We start from the raw sequence: 16013 nt of genomic DNA, 5'->3' as shown, positions 1-16013 counted from the left end.
AGCTTGACCCTGTTTAAATCACTGGGAGGGCATTGCCTCCTGCACCTTGCTATCTTGCCTACTAACTCTTGAGAGTGTGTGTATGTAGCCTCGAAGTAGTAGTGGATTTACCATCTAGTGTTCCCTATTTGTCACTGAGAAAGCAACCAGACAAGATTTCCAGACACTGTGTGTCAAATGTTCCTGTAATTCAATAACCAGGCCCTTCAGATCTTGGACTCTCTGCTAGAAATGGTGAAAAATTGCAGTCAATTCAGAGGCTCTTATGCATAAGTGTAGAAAGGCTCTTGTTGAACTTAATATAAAAAAAAAAATACTAGTCATTGGTGTAGCTGTCTTGCCTTTTCATTTTGCAGTAAGGCTAGGTTTTCACACTCTAGCATTCAGTTTGCTACAAGTGGCTTTCAAAGGCACTGTGCAATGAAAGGTGTTGGAGATGCTTGTTCAGGATTTCTTCAAATTCTGGCAGATGCTGTAACAATAGTATGATTTTTTCCTCTGTCTTTTCTAATTTTCTGCATAAGCTTCAAAGACATAAAGTATCTTTTAATAAAAAGAATAGGTTCTTTTCCTGAGCACAGTTCGGAGAGAAGGGGGTGAATTTCAGCAATAAAAAATATGAGATGTTTTCCATGTATTGAGCTGCTACTTTTTTTTTTTTTTTAAACTGTCTTCAGTTTGTTGCTGTCATCTTTTCCTTTTTGCATACATTTATTTTTCCACTAAGCAAAGAGCAGCCCTAAGAGTGCTTTCACTTGTGAGTGGTGAACTGCATGAAGGAAGTGAACAGAAATTAATCACCAAACCTCATAAGAGAGGCATGGGGATCTGGGAGCAAGCACTCTTTTGTATAGGATGTGACCCATAGGGAGCTCAGGAAAGAGAAACAAGCAGCTTAAGGCTGGGTGTGGGATCAGGCCTTTATTTTTATTTTTTTTCTAGCGTTGCTGAGCTACAGCATATTTTGTCAATATAGGAAATGGCTATAGGTAATCAAAACCATGACTAAAGGATGAATGGATGATTGATTAACTACATCCCTGCTGAAAAACAGTTTTACCTGCCAGGCTGTAGCAGACTTAATTTGGTAGAGAGCTATTCTAAATGTGACTATTTTGATGTAATGTCTTGAGGCACAATGAGTTTTCCTAGGTCTCAAACTCCTGAGTACATCTTTTTGTATCTCTGGTCCAGTTTTTCAGGCTTATGAAAAGAAGGTGGGCTGTAGTCATTCCTAAAGTGGTGTTTGGATTTGGAGAACTTTCTTATTATAATGGGAATCTCTACACAGAGAGATATAATTTAATTCTGTGTTTTGGTGGGTTTCCTTTTTTTTTTTTAAAAAAGAAAAATTGTGGTTGGGGTTTTTTAATGGTCTAATCTCACTCTACAGAAGTCAGCAGGAGTTTGCAATTGATTTTAAAAGATACAAGATAAATCCCTAAGAGGGCATATTGGCGAATACTTTTTTCCACTCCTTTCCTTCATGAACTGGGCTAAAGCAGGAATTTGTGTTTCTCTGGATCTGTCATAAATTGAAAGCCTGGTATCCGGTGAAATCCCAGGACAAAAAAGATTTCTACTATGCCATTGGAGAGCTGAGATCTGTATAAAACTCCCTTGGAGTCTTTGAGGTTGTAAAGTGGTGTTGCTCTCATATCCTTCTACCATACTAAGTTAATATGATTTTTGCAAAGATGAACTTAGTATGTAGAAGGATATGAGAGCAATACCAAGAGAAATACTGAACTGACATTTCTATACAACCTAGTGTCAACAAACCTCATCATAGGTTAGAAATCTCTCTTTTATTTTAATGTATTTTATGTTGTTCTGAGACTGAGCCTTCACAGCTGTAATGAGAAGAACTGTACAGTTCTCTGTGCTGCTGCTGCTTACTTTGAGAGGAGCTGGCAGTAGAGATTGTCAGGGCTATTTGTATCCAATGATTTTGCCTACTCTATTTGTACTTTGGATACTCAAACCAGAGTGACTGTCCCGAACTCAGTAGCAAAGTGACTGTCCCAAAAATCAGTATCAAAACTGCTGTGTATCCTGTTTATGCTACATATAAAGTTAGGATAATCCTGTGATTAAAGCTCTTGATTTCATGGAAATATTTTGTACATATTCTGTTTTTCTGTCCTCACTGTATACCACTTGTTCTCTGTCTGTTAAAAGCAGGCTTAACAGCTGAAACCTTTAAGTAATTTTGGCAACCTGCCTTTAAAAGTCAAGTAAGGACAGCTTGTCATTAAAAAAAAAAATTACTTCCTTCTCACTTGCTTCACTTAAATTTTAAAAAGTTAAAAATATTTAAGCTCTGGCCAAGACATGAAGTAAGATTCTGATGGTGTGCCTACCCCTTTATGCTCAATGGATTGACTAGGAATGCTGTTTATTTCCTTTGACCTATTCTTGTTTTCTTTTTTTCTCTCTTCCTCTCTCTGACTTCCTATTCTAGGATGAGTCATCTATGTTCTTCCAGTTCGGCCCATCAATAGAACAGCAAGCTTCTGTCATGCTCAACATTATGGAAGAATACGACTGGTACATCTTCTCCATTGTCACTACTTACTTCCCTGGTTACCAGGACTTTGTGAATAAGATCCGCAGTACCATTGAACACAGCTTTGTGGGTTGGGAACTGGAGGAGGTCCTTCTGTTGGACATGTCCCTGGACGATGGGGACTCAAAAATCCAGAACCAGCTCAAGAAGCTCCAAAGCCCTGTTATCCTCCTCTACTGCACAAAGGAAGAGGCCACCTACATTTTTGAGGTGGCCAACTCAGTGGGTCTGACAGGCTATGGTTACACGTGGATCGTGCCCAGCCTGGTGGCAGGGGATACAGACACAGTGCCATCTGAGTTCCCCACTGGGCTCATCTCTGTCTCATATGATGAATGGGACTATGGTCTTCCTGCCAGAGTAAGGGATGGAATAGCCATAATCACCACAGCTGCTTCTGATATGCTGTCGGAACACAGCTTCATCCCTGAGCCCAAGAGCAGCTGTTACAACACCCAGGAGAAAAGGATTTACCAGTCCAACATGCTCAACAGGTAAGGGACAGAGCTAGGCCAGCTGTACAAAAGGCTGGTCAAATATGACCTCTGGTACCAGAATATTCCTGAGAGGGCATGTGGTGTTTTGGGGCAGCAGATGGTGTTGGCCTGGGCAAGGTGAGGTGAGCTGAGGGTGGGATCCATGTTGCTGTGCATCATGAGTGCTAGTGTTGTCATCCCCTTAGAAAGCCTTCATACAACAGAGAGGGCAAGTCTGCATGAGGAAGAGGAATAATGAAGGCATAGTGCAAGAATTCAAGTATGCCTCTCAATGCACAAATTATTTATTTCCATAACAGCACTGAACTTCTTGGGGTGTCTTTGGATGACTGGGTCTGCAGCTCTCAGGTGGGTTCTTGCTGCAAGCAATGCTAATGTTTGTGTTGAAGTCTAGAAGGCACCAGCTTCTGTTCCAGGGACTAGCACTATGTGAACAGGTGTCCCTGATAGGTGATGGTTGTGTAACCTACCTGGAATAGTTTCATGGCAACTGTTGTCTGAGCACCAAGTGTTCTTCTGCTGTTCATTAGCTCTGAATTACAGGATAGAAGGAAGTGTAAAGAGATGTGGAGAACTAGAGCTGCAAAAAGAGTTTAGAGCCATCAACTCTGCTCAGATCCTGCTTCATACTCAAAGTCTTTAAAGACCTTGGATGTCTTAAGAATCTGGTTTACCTCAGAGGGGAGCTTGTACTGTCCCCCCTGCTCTTTGGCACTTCACTGGCTGTTGTCTGCTGGGTGTTTTGGGTGCTCTCTTGTGTACCCTATACAAAAAGCCTAGTAGCCTCAATTAGAACAGCAAGTTTTTTCCAAATTGAAAAGGGTATTTAAACACAGGGAAAACCTGTTTGAATAAATATCTTCTTTTTATCCAAATTCAATTTTTCTTAAGGCATCTGTTTAAGGGCATAGAGGAAGCTTGTGGTGGAACAGGCTCTAGAACAGCACTCTGATTACTAAATGTTTCTTTTTGTCCCAGATGGAGTTATAGCGTGTAGCAAAGCAGCCCAGATAATTAGACATGGAATCCAGATGCCCCCTGACCTGCTCAGCTGTCACTGTCCAATGTTTTACATATAAAATCCTTGGACATGTTAGATCCTTTCTAGTGAGAAAAGGAGAATCCAGGCAGTAGCCATCAGGCCACACAGAGCTCAATGTCTTTGTTCATTTGTTGTATTGAATCACTCAGCAGTGCAAATGTGATGGATTGGTATGCATGCTGTGACCCCTCACTGTCAACTTCACTAGGCAGATAGAGGGACTAAGGCACAAGGAAGCAGATTTTTGCTTTGCCTCAACGTTGATGACTGTAAGAGAGCTTTATTCTTTGGCCCAATATATTACCCATATTGCTATTTGTTCTTTGTCTCTATGATCCATTGGCATATTAGCAGATCTTATTGCTTTTACTTTCTGCTCCCCATGCTGTTTTTTTTTCTCTATGCAGGCCTTGAAACTACCAAAGGTGCTCAAAGCTTTTATCTCTTCCCTTCCCAGCTAGGCTTAGGAGTAAGGTTTTTTTCTGCTGCTCTTTTGAGTCATCCCTGGAATGATTAAGCAGGGAAAATATATTTAGTGTATACAAAGTAATGAGAAGTAACATCAAGGCAGGCTTTTGTTTTACCTTTCCAAATGAAGAGGGATTTTGGGGAGAGCTCTACTGTGTCTTTTCAGCAGTTATCTAGAAAACAAAACGTTCCCTGCTATGTGATGCAGCGTTCTGCAGAGACCTTCTGCTAATGAGTTCTGTTGACACTCTGTTAGCCTATGCATAACATTGCACCCAAGCAGATATGCTGCTTCAAGGACCCAACATAATCTCTCTGCATAGCACCTTTTTGCATTGTTTAGAAGTCGTCAGCTCAGAGACTCTTGAGTGTAGAGGTGACAGCACTGTTGTGCTGTGTAGATATGCCCTGAAGCCTGGGCACCCCACATGAAAGCAGTTCTTGTCACTTTTGAAGATCCTAGCTTTCTTTTCACCTTCTTGGCCCAGATCATGCTGTTTCTGCTCCCTTGTCTGCTTTGGGTACAGCATTCACAGGAATGAGTGCCAATACGTGTAGATACACCCAGCTTAGTTCGGGTACTGACATCAGTCTCACTGAGCAGCACAGTCAAATTAGCCTGTGCAAAGCTCTGTTCTGCCACTGTGTAGATAGCTGCAGGCATCTGAGCTAACTCAGAAATAATTATACTTTTGTAGTTACTTGTGAGCACAGTGCATATATTCGCTTTGTCTCACATGGTGTGGGCCTGTGAGGGGGTTCTGACCTTGCCTCCTTTCCCCCTCACCCGCCCATGTTTCCACCCTCTCTATATTTCCAAGTGAGATGGTTAACTTCAGTGGGTTGGGTGCTTAGTTTCTTATTTAAGTCAAATTACTTTCAGGCACCTTTTGAAGTTTAAAAGCTAGTGGTGTCTGAAATAAGCCAGTGCTTTTACAAATCCAAGAGTTCAATAAAAATTGGATGGCTGCAAGCTCAGCCTCACACCTGAAGTCTGTGGAGGAGGAGAGGTAGAGGAGAAGCACAAGATGTGGAAGGAAGCAATCATGAAGATGTGAGTTCACCTCTTTGAGCCAAAATGCATAGAGATTAATAGCTGCAATCTGTGTTCATACCTTCAAGTTCCATTGAATTTGCTGGAATTTACTATGTGCTAAGCTTTAAACCTCTCATGATATGCTTTGTCTGCCTGTGATATTACAGATTCTGCAGACCTGGCTACTTAATACTTTTCCTAACCCCTTCCACCTATTAGGATCCCACAGCACTTGTGCACTGTGTACACCAGGTAGCAACAATACCTGCATGTCTGGAATGTGATTTGGCTCATTTTGGACTGGGCAGCAGGTTCTGGAAAGCTAATTTTAGCTTTGCTCTGGACCCAGCAATACTATATTCAGCCATCTGCAACTTACAGTTCCCCCTCCACATGCCTACACAGAGTAGAGAAATGCGTGTACGTGGGCTTGATGTCTGGGGAGACAAAGTGTATGTGTATGTGACCTCAGATAAAGCACTACCATGTAGCTACTGTTTCAGAAACTCTTGAAACTAATCCAAAGTGGTCCAATTTACTTCAAATCCATAGCTGGGGAGGCAATAAAATAAAGTAATTTTCTGATTTTATTAGACAGAGAGTGACACTTCCAACTAAATAAAATGTGTATTTTAGTTCAGCTGGGACACACAATACAATGACTGAATTAGTCATTTTCCAAGATCTTCCTTTGAACTCTGACCATTTCTTACTTTTTTCCCTCGTCTTTCTAAAAGAGCAATTGTTCTGAATGCAGCTGAAATCAAATGGTCTTGCTCAACATGGTGTCAGTGGTTGATCCGGGTATATAATGCAGTAAGGAGAAAATGAACTGAATGTTGTTCGGATTCTCCGTATCTTTCCTTCTTTTTATGCCACTTGTTCATTTTTGCAAGAACTTGTGCAAACAAAGTTTTATTTGATGTATGGCTGCAAGCACAAAAAGAAACAAGACAGACTGTTATCTAAATGCCATTTCTTCACAATGTAGGTGTTTGGTCTGCATCTTCTTCTATCACTAATGGTCTCATAGCAACTATTTCTGTCTGTTTTGAAACTGGTTCTCTTTTGCGTTAGACTGGAACTGCAGAAGTATGATCATGACCATTGAACATTTTGGAATTTGTCCAATAAGTGAAACTGCTGATGAGATAACTCCACTAAAGAGTAGTAAAATGATACTTTGAGAGAGTTTTGTTCTACAAGGTTTGTTAGTTATCTTTTTGAATTATTTTTGATGAATTTTTCCTCTAGTGAGGGATTTATCTCAATTTATGCTGATAATAGGTTTAGGTTGTAATTTGGAGTCCAAATATCCAAATGCTGTTTCCCAGTTCAATTACAGTCTCTAATTCTTTGTTCTGTTTGTAATAATTACCTATTCATTTATTCCTTCATTGTCCCAGAAAAAAATCTGATCTGAATATTTCAGTCTACCAAGTTTATAGTTATCTCAATATCTGGTGTTCTGGGCACCCAGCAAAAGCAGTGTGTGCTCGCTCTTTTCTACTGGATGAGAAGATCTCAAAGGTTGGGAAGGAGATGCTAAGATGAGGAGTTCTTACCTCTTGGTTCTTCCTAGGAGAGTTGCTAGGCTTCCAGGCATCCTGCAAAGCTCATCTTTTTTCCCTTCACCATGGCTACTGAGGAGTGAGTGGGCAGAGGTGGATGTGTTTATAGGCAGCCTTCTGCTTATCTCGTTATTTTAATTGATGGGACAGATTTCCTTGAGCTCTGGATTGGTGCTTCTCATTACATTTTAGAAATGGGAAGAAATAACTAAATGACAGAAGTATTCTTAGGAGTGGAATTCAGAGATGAGTCATGAGAAAAGAATATAATTTCTGGCACATATTTGAGGAATGGAAGCTCAGCTGTTTTGTATGGATATTCACAGTCTTTGGGCTACATAATCTGTGGTTTTGTTGTAGCCTTCAATGAGACCTGGGTTCTTTCTCCTTGTTGTCATGGCTGCTTCTGAATGCTGGGCCATAACTACTAGTTTGTTGTTCTAGGGTTTCTAATGAGTTCTCCACTGATTGGCTTTAATAGTCTCTCATTTAACACCAGGCTGCACACAGCAGATTTCATTTTAATAAAAAGAGCAGTGGAGCATTTGCTTTGGAATTAAAATACAAGTGTGGAATTATACCACCTTTGCAAAGAAATACTTTTAGAGGAAAAACAAAGTTAGGATCAATTCTGTACCTTAGATTCTTCAAATCTAAGGAAAACAGCTGGCAAGCTTGCTCAGTGCATTGTTTGGACATGACACTTCCACCCTGGGGAAAGTTACATTCATATGTAGTTTTACCTTGCTAAACAGATAAGAAATGCAGAAGAACCTTTGAGTGCTTGGAAACTGTTTTCCCTGGAACAACCAGGGCAATCTCTGTTCTCCCATGACTGCATTTCCCTAATAGAAGCTAGGAACTGCTGGGGCTTAGATACCTGAACAGTGAGTCTGTGAGCAGAGAAAGTTCTTGCAATTGGGCTGTACAAACAAATTGCTTCCCTGGAAACTCAAGACCTTATGGGCTGTACATATCCCTAAAAAAGTGCAGTGCCCCTTCAGGTTATTGTGTCCCCTGATACCTGTGGGCATCACCATACCTTGTTTTTCCCTGGTCAGTGCCAAGAACAGTGCCCAGGCAACACCTTTCCTTGTTTCTCTGGTGTCTCTCAACCCACCCTCCTGCCCTCTCCTCTCTAGTAATGGTAGCCATCGCCATCCACGCCAGACACAGGGGTCATCATGTGCCATTTGCAGGTATTGCCGTGCTCTGTGTTGTCTCCTAGTTGAGCGGGTCATGCACCCTCACACAGTGCAGTAGGGGAGTTGAGGGCAGGAATGAACAATAGACCATTTGCACTGCTCTTTCCCAATTCACCGGTTTGTCAAGTTACCCTCATACTAAGAGACACCATCTCGTCTCGCTCAGTTTGGCAGGGCTACATCTATCTATTTGGCAGCTGGCTGGGAAGCCCTGCTCCAGCCCTTGAATCCTGTGGTGCTCCAGTTGTGGGAGGCACAGTGCTGGGACTTGCTTCTTAATGCTGGGGATGTGGTGAGAGAAGGTATAAGTGACATGTTCCCAAGGATGCAGAAATTGCCCTTTTCAGAAACTTGGAGGGTGAGGGAGCATATGTAACTTTTGACCTTTTGGAGCCTTTAGGTCCATGTCTAGTTAGCAGCTCATTATGTTCCCACTGGTTGGTGTGTCCCGCTGCCATCAGGCTGGTGCAGAGTGGCAGCACGTGGCGTGAGCTCTGCTGACAGATTAGACATCCCTGCTGCTGAAATCTGCTTGTTCCTGTCACTGTTCCAGCAGCAGCTGGAGACTGGATCTGGCCTGTACCTCCTGCCTCTGTCAGGGTCTCTCTGCCTCCCTGCATCCCTTGTTGTATGTCATCTCACTCTCTGTGTGTACTGCCATCACATTTTTCTATCTCTGTCTTGCATCTCCTATTGCATTTCATTTGCCCTGTGTGTATTGCAGCGGTGCAGTGCTGGTGAAATGTGCTGGGTTTGTTGGCTTGGGGCTACTGGTTATTTCATGTTGCCTGGTCAGGAGGTGAGCAGTTGTGTGCCACCACATCTTGGAGAAAGTGTTGGCTTCCTCTGACTCATTTTTTTTCTGTCGCTTGAGAGGAATGCTGAGGGCAGTTTTTAATATGCTCTTGATCCAAACCTCCTCCATACAGGTGGGCTGCTAAGGGTGTCTGATGCAGAAGAGCAGTCTGTCCTCTTTGCTCTGCCCAGCTCCTCAGCAGTCCTGCTTGGGCAGTGGGAAGCACAGCTGCCCAGCAGTGGAAAGTAAAACATCAAACTAACTTGTATGCTGGTAGGATACAGGAGATCCCTGGCATCTCAGTGGCAGTGTATGATGGCACAGCAAAAATGTTTGTTCCTCAGCAGGCACCACAGGATACCTTAGTCCTGCAGAGCTGGGCTCTGTCAGAGGGGGAGAGGAGGTACTTGCTCTGTGTGGACAGTTGGATGTTTAAGCCTCTTTGCAATTAAAATAGGATCCAAGAATCACAAAATATTCTGAGTTGGAAGGGACCCACAAGGATCATCGAGTCCAACTCTTAAGTGAATGGCCTGTACATGGATTGAACCTGCAACCTTGCTGATATTAGCACCTTGCTCTAACCATCTGAGCTAATAGAAGGATTCGAGTGAAGTGATGGGTTTTGGCAAGGGTTATCTTTTGATTAAATGACGTACCCTTTCATAAATGCCTCCGGAATCCACCAGCTGGGAATGAATTTTGGTATGCACCATCAGTTTCCAGATGGGAAAATGTCCGTGTTCTGCTTCCAGCCCTCTGAGACATCTTCTGCTCTGCAGCCAAGTCCAATTAGTGCTAGTACTGTGGCAACTTCACTAGCTGGTGACAATATGTTTTAATGTGTGCCTTCAGACTCTCTCCAGTCCTCATGAAAAGTGAGTCAAAATCCTCCCTTTGTGGTGGAACTTTGAAACCACAAAACCAGTTCAGGCTACACTTCAGCATCAGCTATGCCACTGCTGATCCTGGTCTGATCACAAAATGCATTTAGGGTGCTGTGGACTTGAAAGTGCCTCAGGGAATTTGAAAACCTTCTTTAGCAGAGAAGTGGAGGAGAGGTGAGAAATAGCCTTTTTCCTTCAAGAACAGGCTTGATGGGGCAATGGATATTTTCTAGCTTGCACACCTGCACACTGATGGCTGGCCATATGTGGTTTCATCACTGGTGCCTATCAGGAACATGTGCGGTTTTTATTTCTTTCTGATAGAAATGTAGTGTTTTGGTTTTTTTTCCCCTCTCTCCTCCCCTCAGACTTAATGTTCTTACTATCTTTCAAGTTTTTTAAAATAGGAACTGCTGTGTTGCTATGGCTCCCTCTGCAACTCTGGAGCAGCTTTTTCTTCTCTTTGATGCAATTTGGGTTCACGATTTGGTTTGACAAGACACCTGCACTGCTTGCACCTAGTGCTCCCTCCTGGAAGGTGGGGGGAGGTGGGGGAGGCACCACGACAGCCTTTGTATTGTCAGAAATTCACTAAAAAAAAGGGAAAATGATTAAGTCAGGCAACCTTTCTTGGAAAAGAGTGGAGGTATTAACCCTGGTGTGTCTGGGATGAGATTTTTTTATGTTCTGCAGTTTTAACACGGTTCCTGTAGTTTAACTTTCAATGGGGTGTTCCTTCTCCCCTTTCTGTCCTACACGCTTGTGTGATGGAGCTGAGCCCTGTCAAACAGCTGCCTGCTCCCCTGCAGAAACACCTGCTGTTCAGTGGCTTTTGCCATCTATGCTTTGTCCAAGAGATTGTGCATGGTTAAGTGCTTTTCTGAATTGAGGCTTAGAGCACTCCTGGCTGGATGCTGCTGATGAAATTCCTCTCAAAGTCATTGCTTTAAGGGTTACTCAAGTCTTGCATCCACATTTTGGGAAAATGTGAATCTGCATATCTGTGGGGAAGCTGAATATTTATCTGAAAGGGACCCTACCAAATTTTGCACAGGTAACAGGTTTTGAATACCTTTTACCTGTGCAGAATCCAGACCTCCCTCTGCTGTATACAGACCTCTCCACTGGCCTATTTTCAAGTAGCAATAATTTTTAAAGTACATTTTGTTTTAGTTTGCAAGTTTTATTTTCATTCACAGTCCAAAGGTGGACATTTTTTAAAAAATCTTAGCAAAATATCCCTGTTCATCTAATTTTGAGTTAAGAGAGTGTGAAATGAATGAATTTGTTCTGCTTTCAAATAATTAGCCAGCAGTGGGGTTTCTTTTGGTGTGGACAAATAACTCAAAGCTAGCTTCACTTCAAACTTCAGAAATTGGTTTGCAGTGTAAGACAAGGGATTTCTGCTTTGGTAAGGTTAGAAAATACTATTTTGAATTGAGTATAAACATTTGAGGGTTATGTATGTTACCTTAGCATATTTTTTTTGTATTGTACATTCACTGTGCACTATAGTTCTTGAAGTATTTGAATGGAATAAAACCTAGAAATGTGGTGTTTAAAATGCCTGAATATGAGTGAAATAATAAAAAAGAAAATAGAAATAGCAGAGACCTGTCAGCTTGTTCAGTACACCCTGCTCTATCATTTCTGCAGCATGTTCTCTCCTGATTTAAGTAATAAAAATGTCCCTACTCAAGCCTACAAGCACCTTAATACAAAATTAATATTAAAATCTAACCATAGTTACCCTTGAAATGATCAATCAGACTGGATGCTGCCAGCTATCTTCCTACAAAGAAAGCTCTTTTCCGCCCCTGTGGAGGGATTTCTGATGTTGTTATATCCCACCAAACAGGTCTCTGCCCCTGTCTTGATTAAATAAAGATGGTAAGGTGATTGGGCCTTACTCAATGTAATGCACCATGAGAAATGGTGGCAAAACAGCTTTGGTGAACTTGTTGGTCTTTGTTAAGGACCTGGAGAGACAGGAGATAATCAGAGGAAGAGTTCACCCTCTTAATGGTGTGGTCATAGTGGAAGAGAGCTGCCACAATGGACTGAAAACCTGTGAATCTTTGTAGCCCAACAGTAGTTAAAAATGCACAAATGCTGACTTGATTCTGACTTTTTTTTTCTTGGTTTTTGAAGCAGTATTAAAATGAGATGGAAATGAGATTTCAGTGTCTTGCCTTGTGTTCTTCCCTGTATTATTAGTGTCACAAATGAAACCATTTTTCAGTAAGACAGCTACCTCCAGTAGCAGTGTCAGCATATTACACTTATTTATGACAGGCTGTAGCATCTTTTATCTGCAGTTCCAAAGCACTTTACAAAACAGAAGGGGATAGCTTAATTCACCAAAAAATTTCAGCCATCTCTGGGGTGAAATAGAGCAACTGTTTAACAGACTATAGTATGAAGTGGAAATGAATACTGCACCTCACTGGAGCTGCACAAGGAATTTCATCTGGCAGAATGAATTTACTAGAGGTGGATTTTCGCCAAGACATTTGGGGGTGTTTAATGAGCACAAGATATTAGTGGCAGTGCCACACATGCCTCTCTTATGCCTTTGAAGCAGGCAGCCAGCAGCTCCAGAAGTGGTTTCACAAAAAAGGTTAGCAGCTTTTCTGGTGTACAGACTTCATGAGCAAATTGTGTCTAATTTCAGTGATGTCCTTCATCCCAAGAGAATGACATGTTTTGAGCTAATATATCTAGATTTTACATTGATTATGTGCTTATTTCCCCTGGAGACTGCCCTGGGCAGAGGAAGATGTCCAACAAGGCTGCTGTAGTTACAGACTGGTTACAGACAAGTGATAACCAGAACTGGATGGAGAGCAAAAGGGTTGACTGCAATGAAGCTCTGAGAGGATTTAGCCACATGGGTAATAGATGTCATATATAACAGATGGTCCTCCCAAAAGAATACTTTTCATTGCTTTCTTCCCCCTTAAAATAATGTGTCACTGACAGATTAGGCCCTGTGAGTGACATGAGGTAACTCAAACAGATTGCTACAAGCACTATCTTCTTCACAAAGATGCTGATGTTGTCCTTCTGCATCTGAGTGGTGACGTATGGCATGGTGAGAGCATACAAGAGCTGGTACTTAAGCTATGACAAAATGCTCTTCAGCATCACCAAGGGACTGTGAAGACTTTGAGGTGCAAAATACAGATGCTTACAGCATCTGAATAAATTTGAACATCTAGCAACTGCTCTTCATAAGCCTAGTGTGTATTCATGTCAAAAAGCGGTTCTGCAGTGGGATATTGGGCTTTCCAGCATTTGACTTTCCCAGATTCAGGAAACACAGCAGAACTGTTATTTCAGAGTTCTTCATGCTTTGCTGCCCTTGTCTCAGTTTCCTTTTCCTTTCCTTGGAGGCATGTAGCTGAGATACCAGGGGGCTTTACTTGCAGATCTCTCTTGGTTTTAATGTAGCTTTGAGATGGAGAAGGTCTTGCCTTTTTGTGAATGTGAGACTACAGGTCAGATGAGTCACAGAATGGTTTGAGTTGGAAGGGGACCTTGAAAATCATCTAGTTCCAAGCTCCCTGCCAGGGGAGGGGGCATCTTCAACTAGACCAGATTGTTCAGAGTTCCATCTGACCTGGCTTTGAACACCCCCGGGGTGAGGCATCCACAGCTTCTCTGGGCAATCTGTTCCAGTGCCTCACTACCCTCGCAGTAAAGAATTTTTTCCTAACACATAATCTAAACCTACTCTTTCAGTTTGAACCCTTTCCCCCTTGTCCTGTCAGTACGTGCCCTTGTAAATAGTCTTGCCTCACCTTTCCTGTAAGTTCCCTTCAGGTACTGAAGGCCACAATCAGGTCACCCCAAAGGTTTCTCTTTTCCAGATTTAACAATCCCAATTCTCTTAGCCTTTCCTCACAGAAGAGGTACCCCAACAAGTGCCTTGGAGGTGGCACCAAGCCACAGTTTCTCTGATGGCTGTGGAAAGATGATAGTTCTGGAAAAGGCTCCAGTTTGACTGTCTAGAGTGAGAATTTTACTTATTTTATTGATCTGTATTTTTTTTTCCAAGCAATTTTTCATGGAAGGCTCGAGTTTGAATTGATGAAGGCACAAGCTTAGCAAAGTTGTGAAATTGATTTGGAATAGTTTATTATAGTTCCATGAAATTGCTTAACAAGAAAGTTTAGCAGAGTGAGGGGGCCGAATGAGAAAAGCATGGTGCTCCCAACAGTGGATGGTACTGGGAGTACCGTGTAAGCCAGCGTGGAGAGTGTGTAGGCATTCAGGGGTAGGGTTAGCCACAGGGGAGAGGAGAGCTGCCCAAGTGAGAGGCATCCTCCAAATTGCACTGCAGATCAAGCTGGTTTGCATTGCTGCTGATTTCCTCCCTTTTTGTCACCCCCTTCTGGATCCTCACAAAGCCTGCAGAAGGGATTCTGCTTCTTGGTGCTCAGCTGCGGCAGCTCAGAAACATTTGTTGCAGCCATCAGTTGTCAACGTGGAAGCAAGTCCCCAGAGAAGGGCACTGACAGAAAGGGAGTGTGGGGATGTGGTGCAGATGGAGGACCACTTGGGGAAATATAAAGCATCACTGGGCTTGGTTTTAGAGCACTCACTATGAAGGACATGCAGCTGGTTCTCTAAGTGGGAGGACTGTGGGTGACTCTGACTCTCATTCCTCTGTGTGGTTTGGAGCTTGCCTTGCCTTTTCAGATACCACAGGTCAGAGCAGCAGTAGTACCCAAAACCAGGCAGTTGCATGGATGCTTTGACTTGGGCTGTGGCCATTCTGCTGAAGCTGAGCAGTGAGAACTCCTATGCCAGGAAATCCCTGAACCTCCTCTTGTCCTCTGAGAAGTCAAGGGAAAGCAGTCATATAAATTTGTCACATTTGTGAAAGAAGTTCATGCTGAAAGTTTCTTTAAGTATCAAAGAAAGCTGTGTGGTAGCACCTAGGGGTCTCATCTGGAGATGACTGAGTGCCAAACAGTCCTTGGTCTACTCCCCTCACCATTAGAGAAGAAAGGAGGTGTTGGGCTGGTCAAGGAGACAAACACTGTTGTGCCTGTGTCTATTTACTTAATTACTACATCTTTAGGAGGCTGCTGCACAAAACCATGGGGCTCACCCAATACTCTGGGTATTGAGGGTGTTCTCAGTATTGCAGTAGTCTGGTGAGGTGTCAAGGAGCTGGCTTGGTACCACCTGGGAGCTGTGGAACAAGTTTGTGTAGTGGCACATGCTGGTGGGACTGTGAAAGATATGAACAAACTGAGAGGTCTGTTTTACAAGAATGACTCTCTGGTAACAATTCACACCTTTACTCATGTAGACCTACAACAAAAAGCTTGTTTTGCTAATCAAGTCCCTATGTCTTGGTTTTGCAATGTGCTATGCATTTCACCACTAAAAATGGTATTTCTTTAGGTTCCTTCTTCAGAACAGGAATCCATTTTTCCCCCCTCCTTTTGTCTTGTCAGCAGGCATGGGAATGGTGGGCTTGTTCTGGCCAGTGGGTGCAAGAGGAAATTTAGAATGTATTCTTCTGCATTATTCAGAATCTGTTCTTCTGCAGTGCTTCTAAAGAAGGATGCAAATGGTGGATAGTTAAACAGAGGAACAGAGGGGATGGAACAAACACTGACATTTGAACTAACTATTTTTTTTAGTTCCTCCTCAACCTACTGATCCTAATGGGTTTCCCACTGTTTGCCTGAGAGAGTGCTGAGAGAGGTTGGGAGTGGGATGCTTGTGAGCTTGCCAGATCAACAGTAGTCCTTGCTAACTGCCATTTTATGCTTCTTTTTCAGCACAATTTTGGGGCAGGCTTGCAGGTTTACATGGTAGAAGAAGAGAATAGGAGGTTGTAGGGGAGGCAATAGCCCATAGGCAAAGACTATTTGCACTGGTGTTTCCATGATTCCATGCTCGTGGCATTTTGCAAACAGCCA

The 16013-nt window shown here is 42.6% G+C and overlaps 1 protein-coding gene across 9 annotated transcripts in view; it reads left to right on the top strand.

Annotated features, from left to right (window-relative positions):
• The window catches only part of GRIN2B (glutamate ionotropic receptor NMDA type subunit 2B), a 216179-nt gene that overhangs the window by 92765 nt on the left and 107401 nt on the right, over positions 1–16013 (top strand). For all 9 annotated transcript variants that reach the window (XM_066183544.1, XM_066183540.1, XM_066183538.1 and 6 more), the window contains one exon: positions 2465–3063. In XM_066183544.1, coding sequence (XP_066039641.1) covers positions 2465–3063 — 599 coding nt within the window. The remainder of the gene's footprint in view (positions 1–2464; positions 3064–16013) is intronic.

The sequence above is a fragment of the Chamaea fasciata genome, unplaced genomic scaffold, assembly GCF_029207755.1.
Source record: "Chamaea fasciata isolate MVZ Bird 193981 ecotype frontalis unplaced genomic scaffold, bChaFas1.0.hap1 SCAF_5, whole genome shotgun sequence".
Taxonomy (NCBI): Eukaryota; Metazoa; Chordata; class Aves; order Passeriformes; family Sylviidae; genus Chamaea; species Chamaea fasciata.
This window is presented reverse-complemented; position numbering and strand designations above follow the sequence as displayed.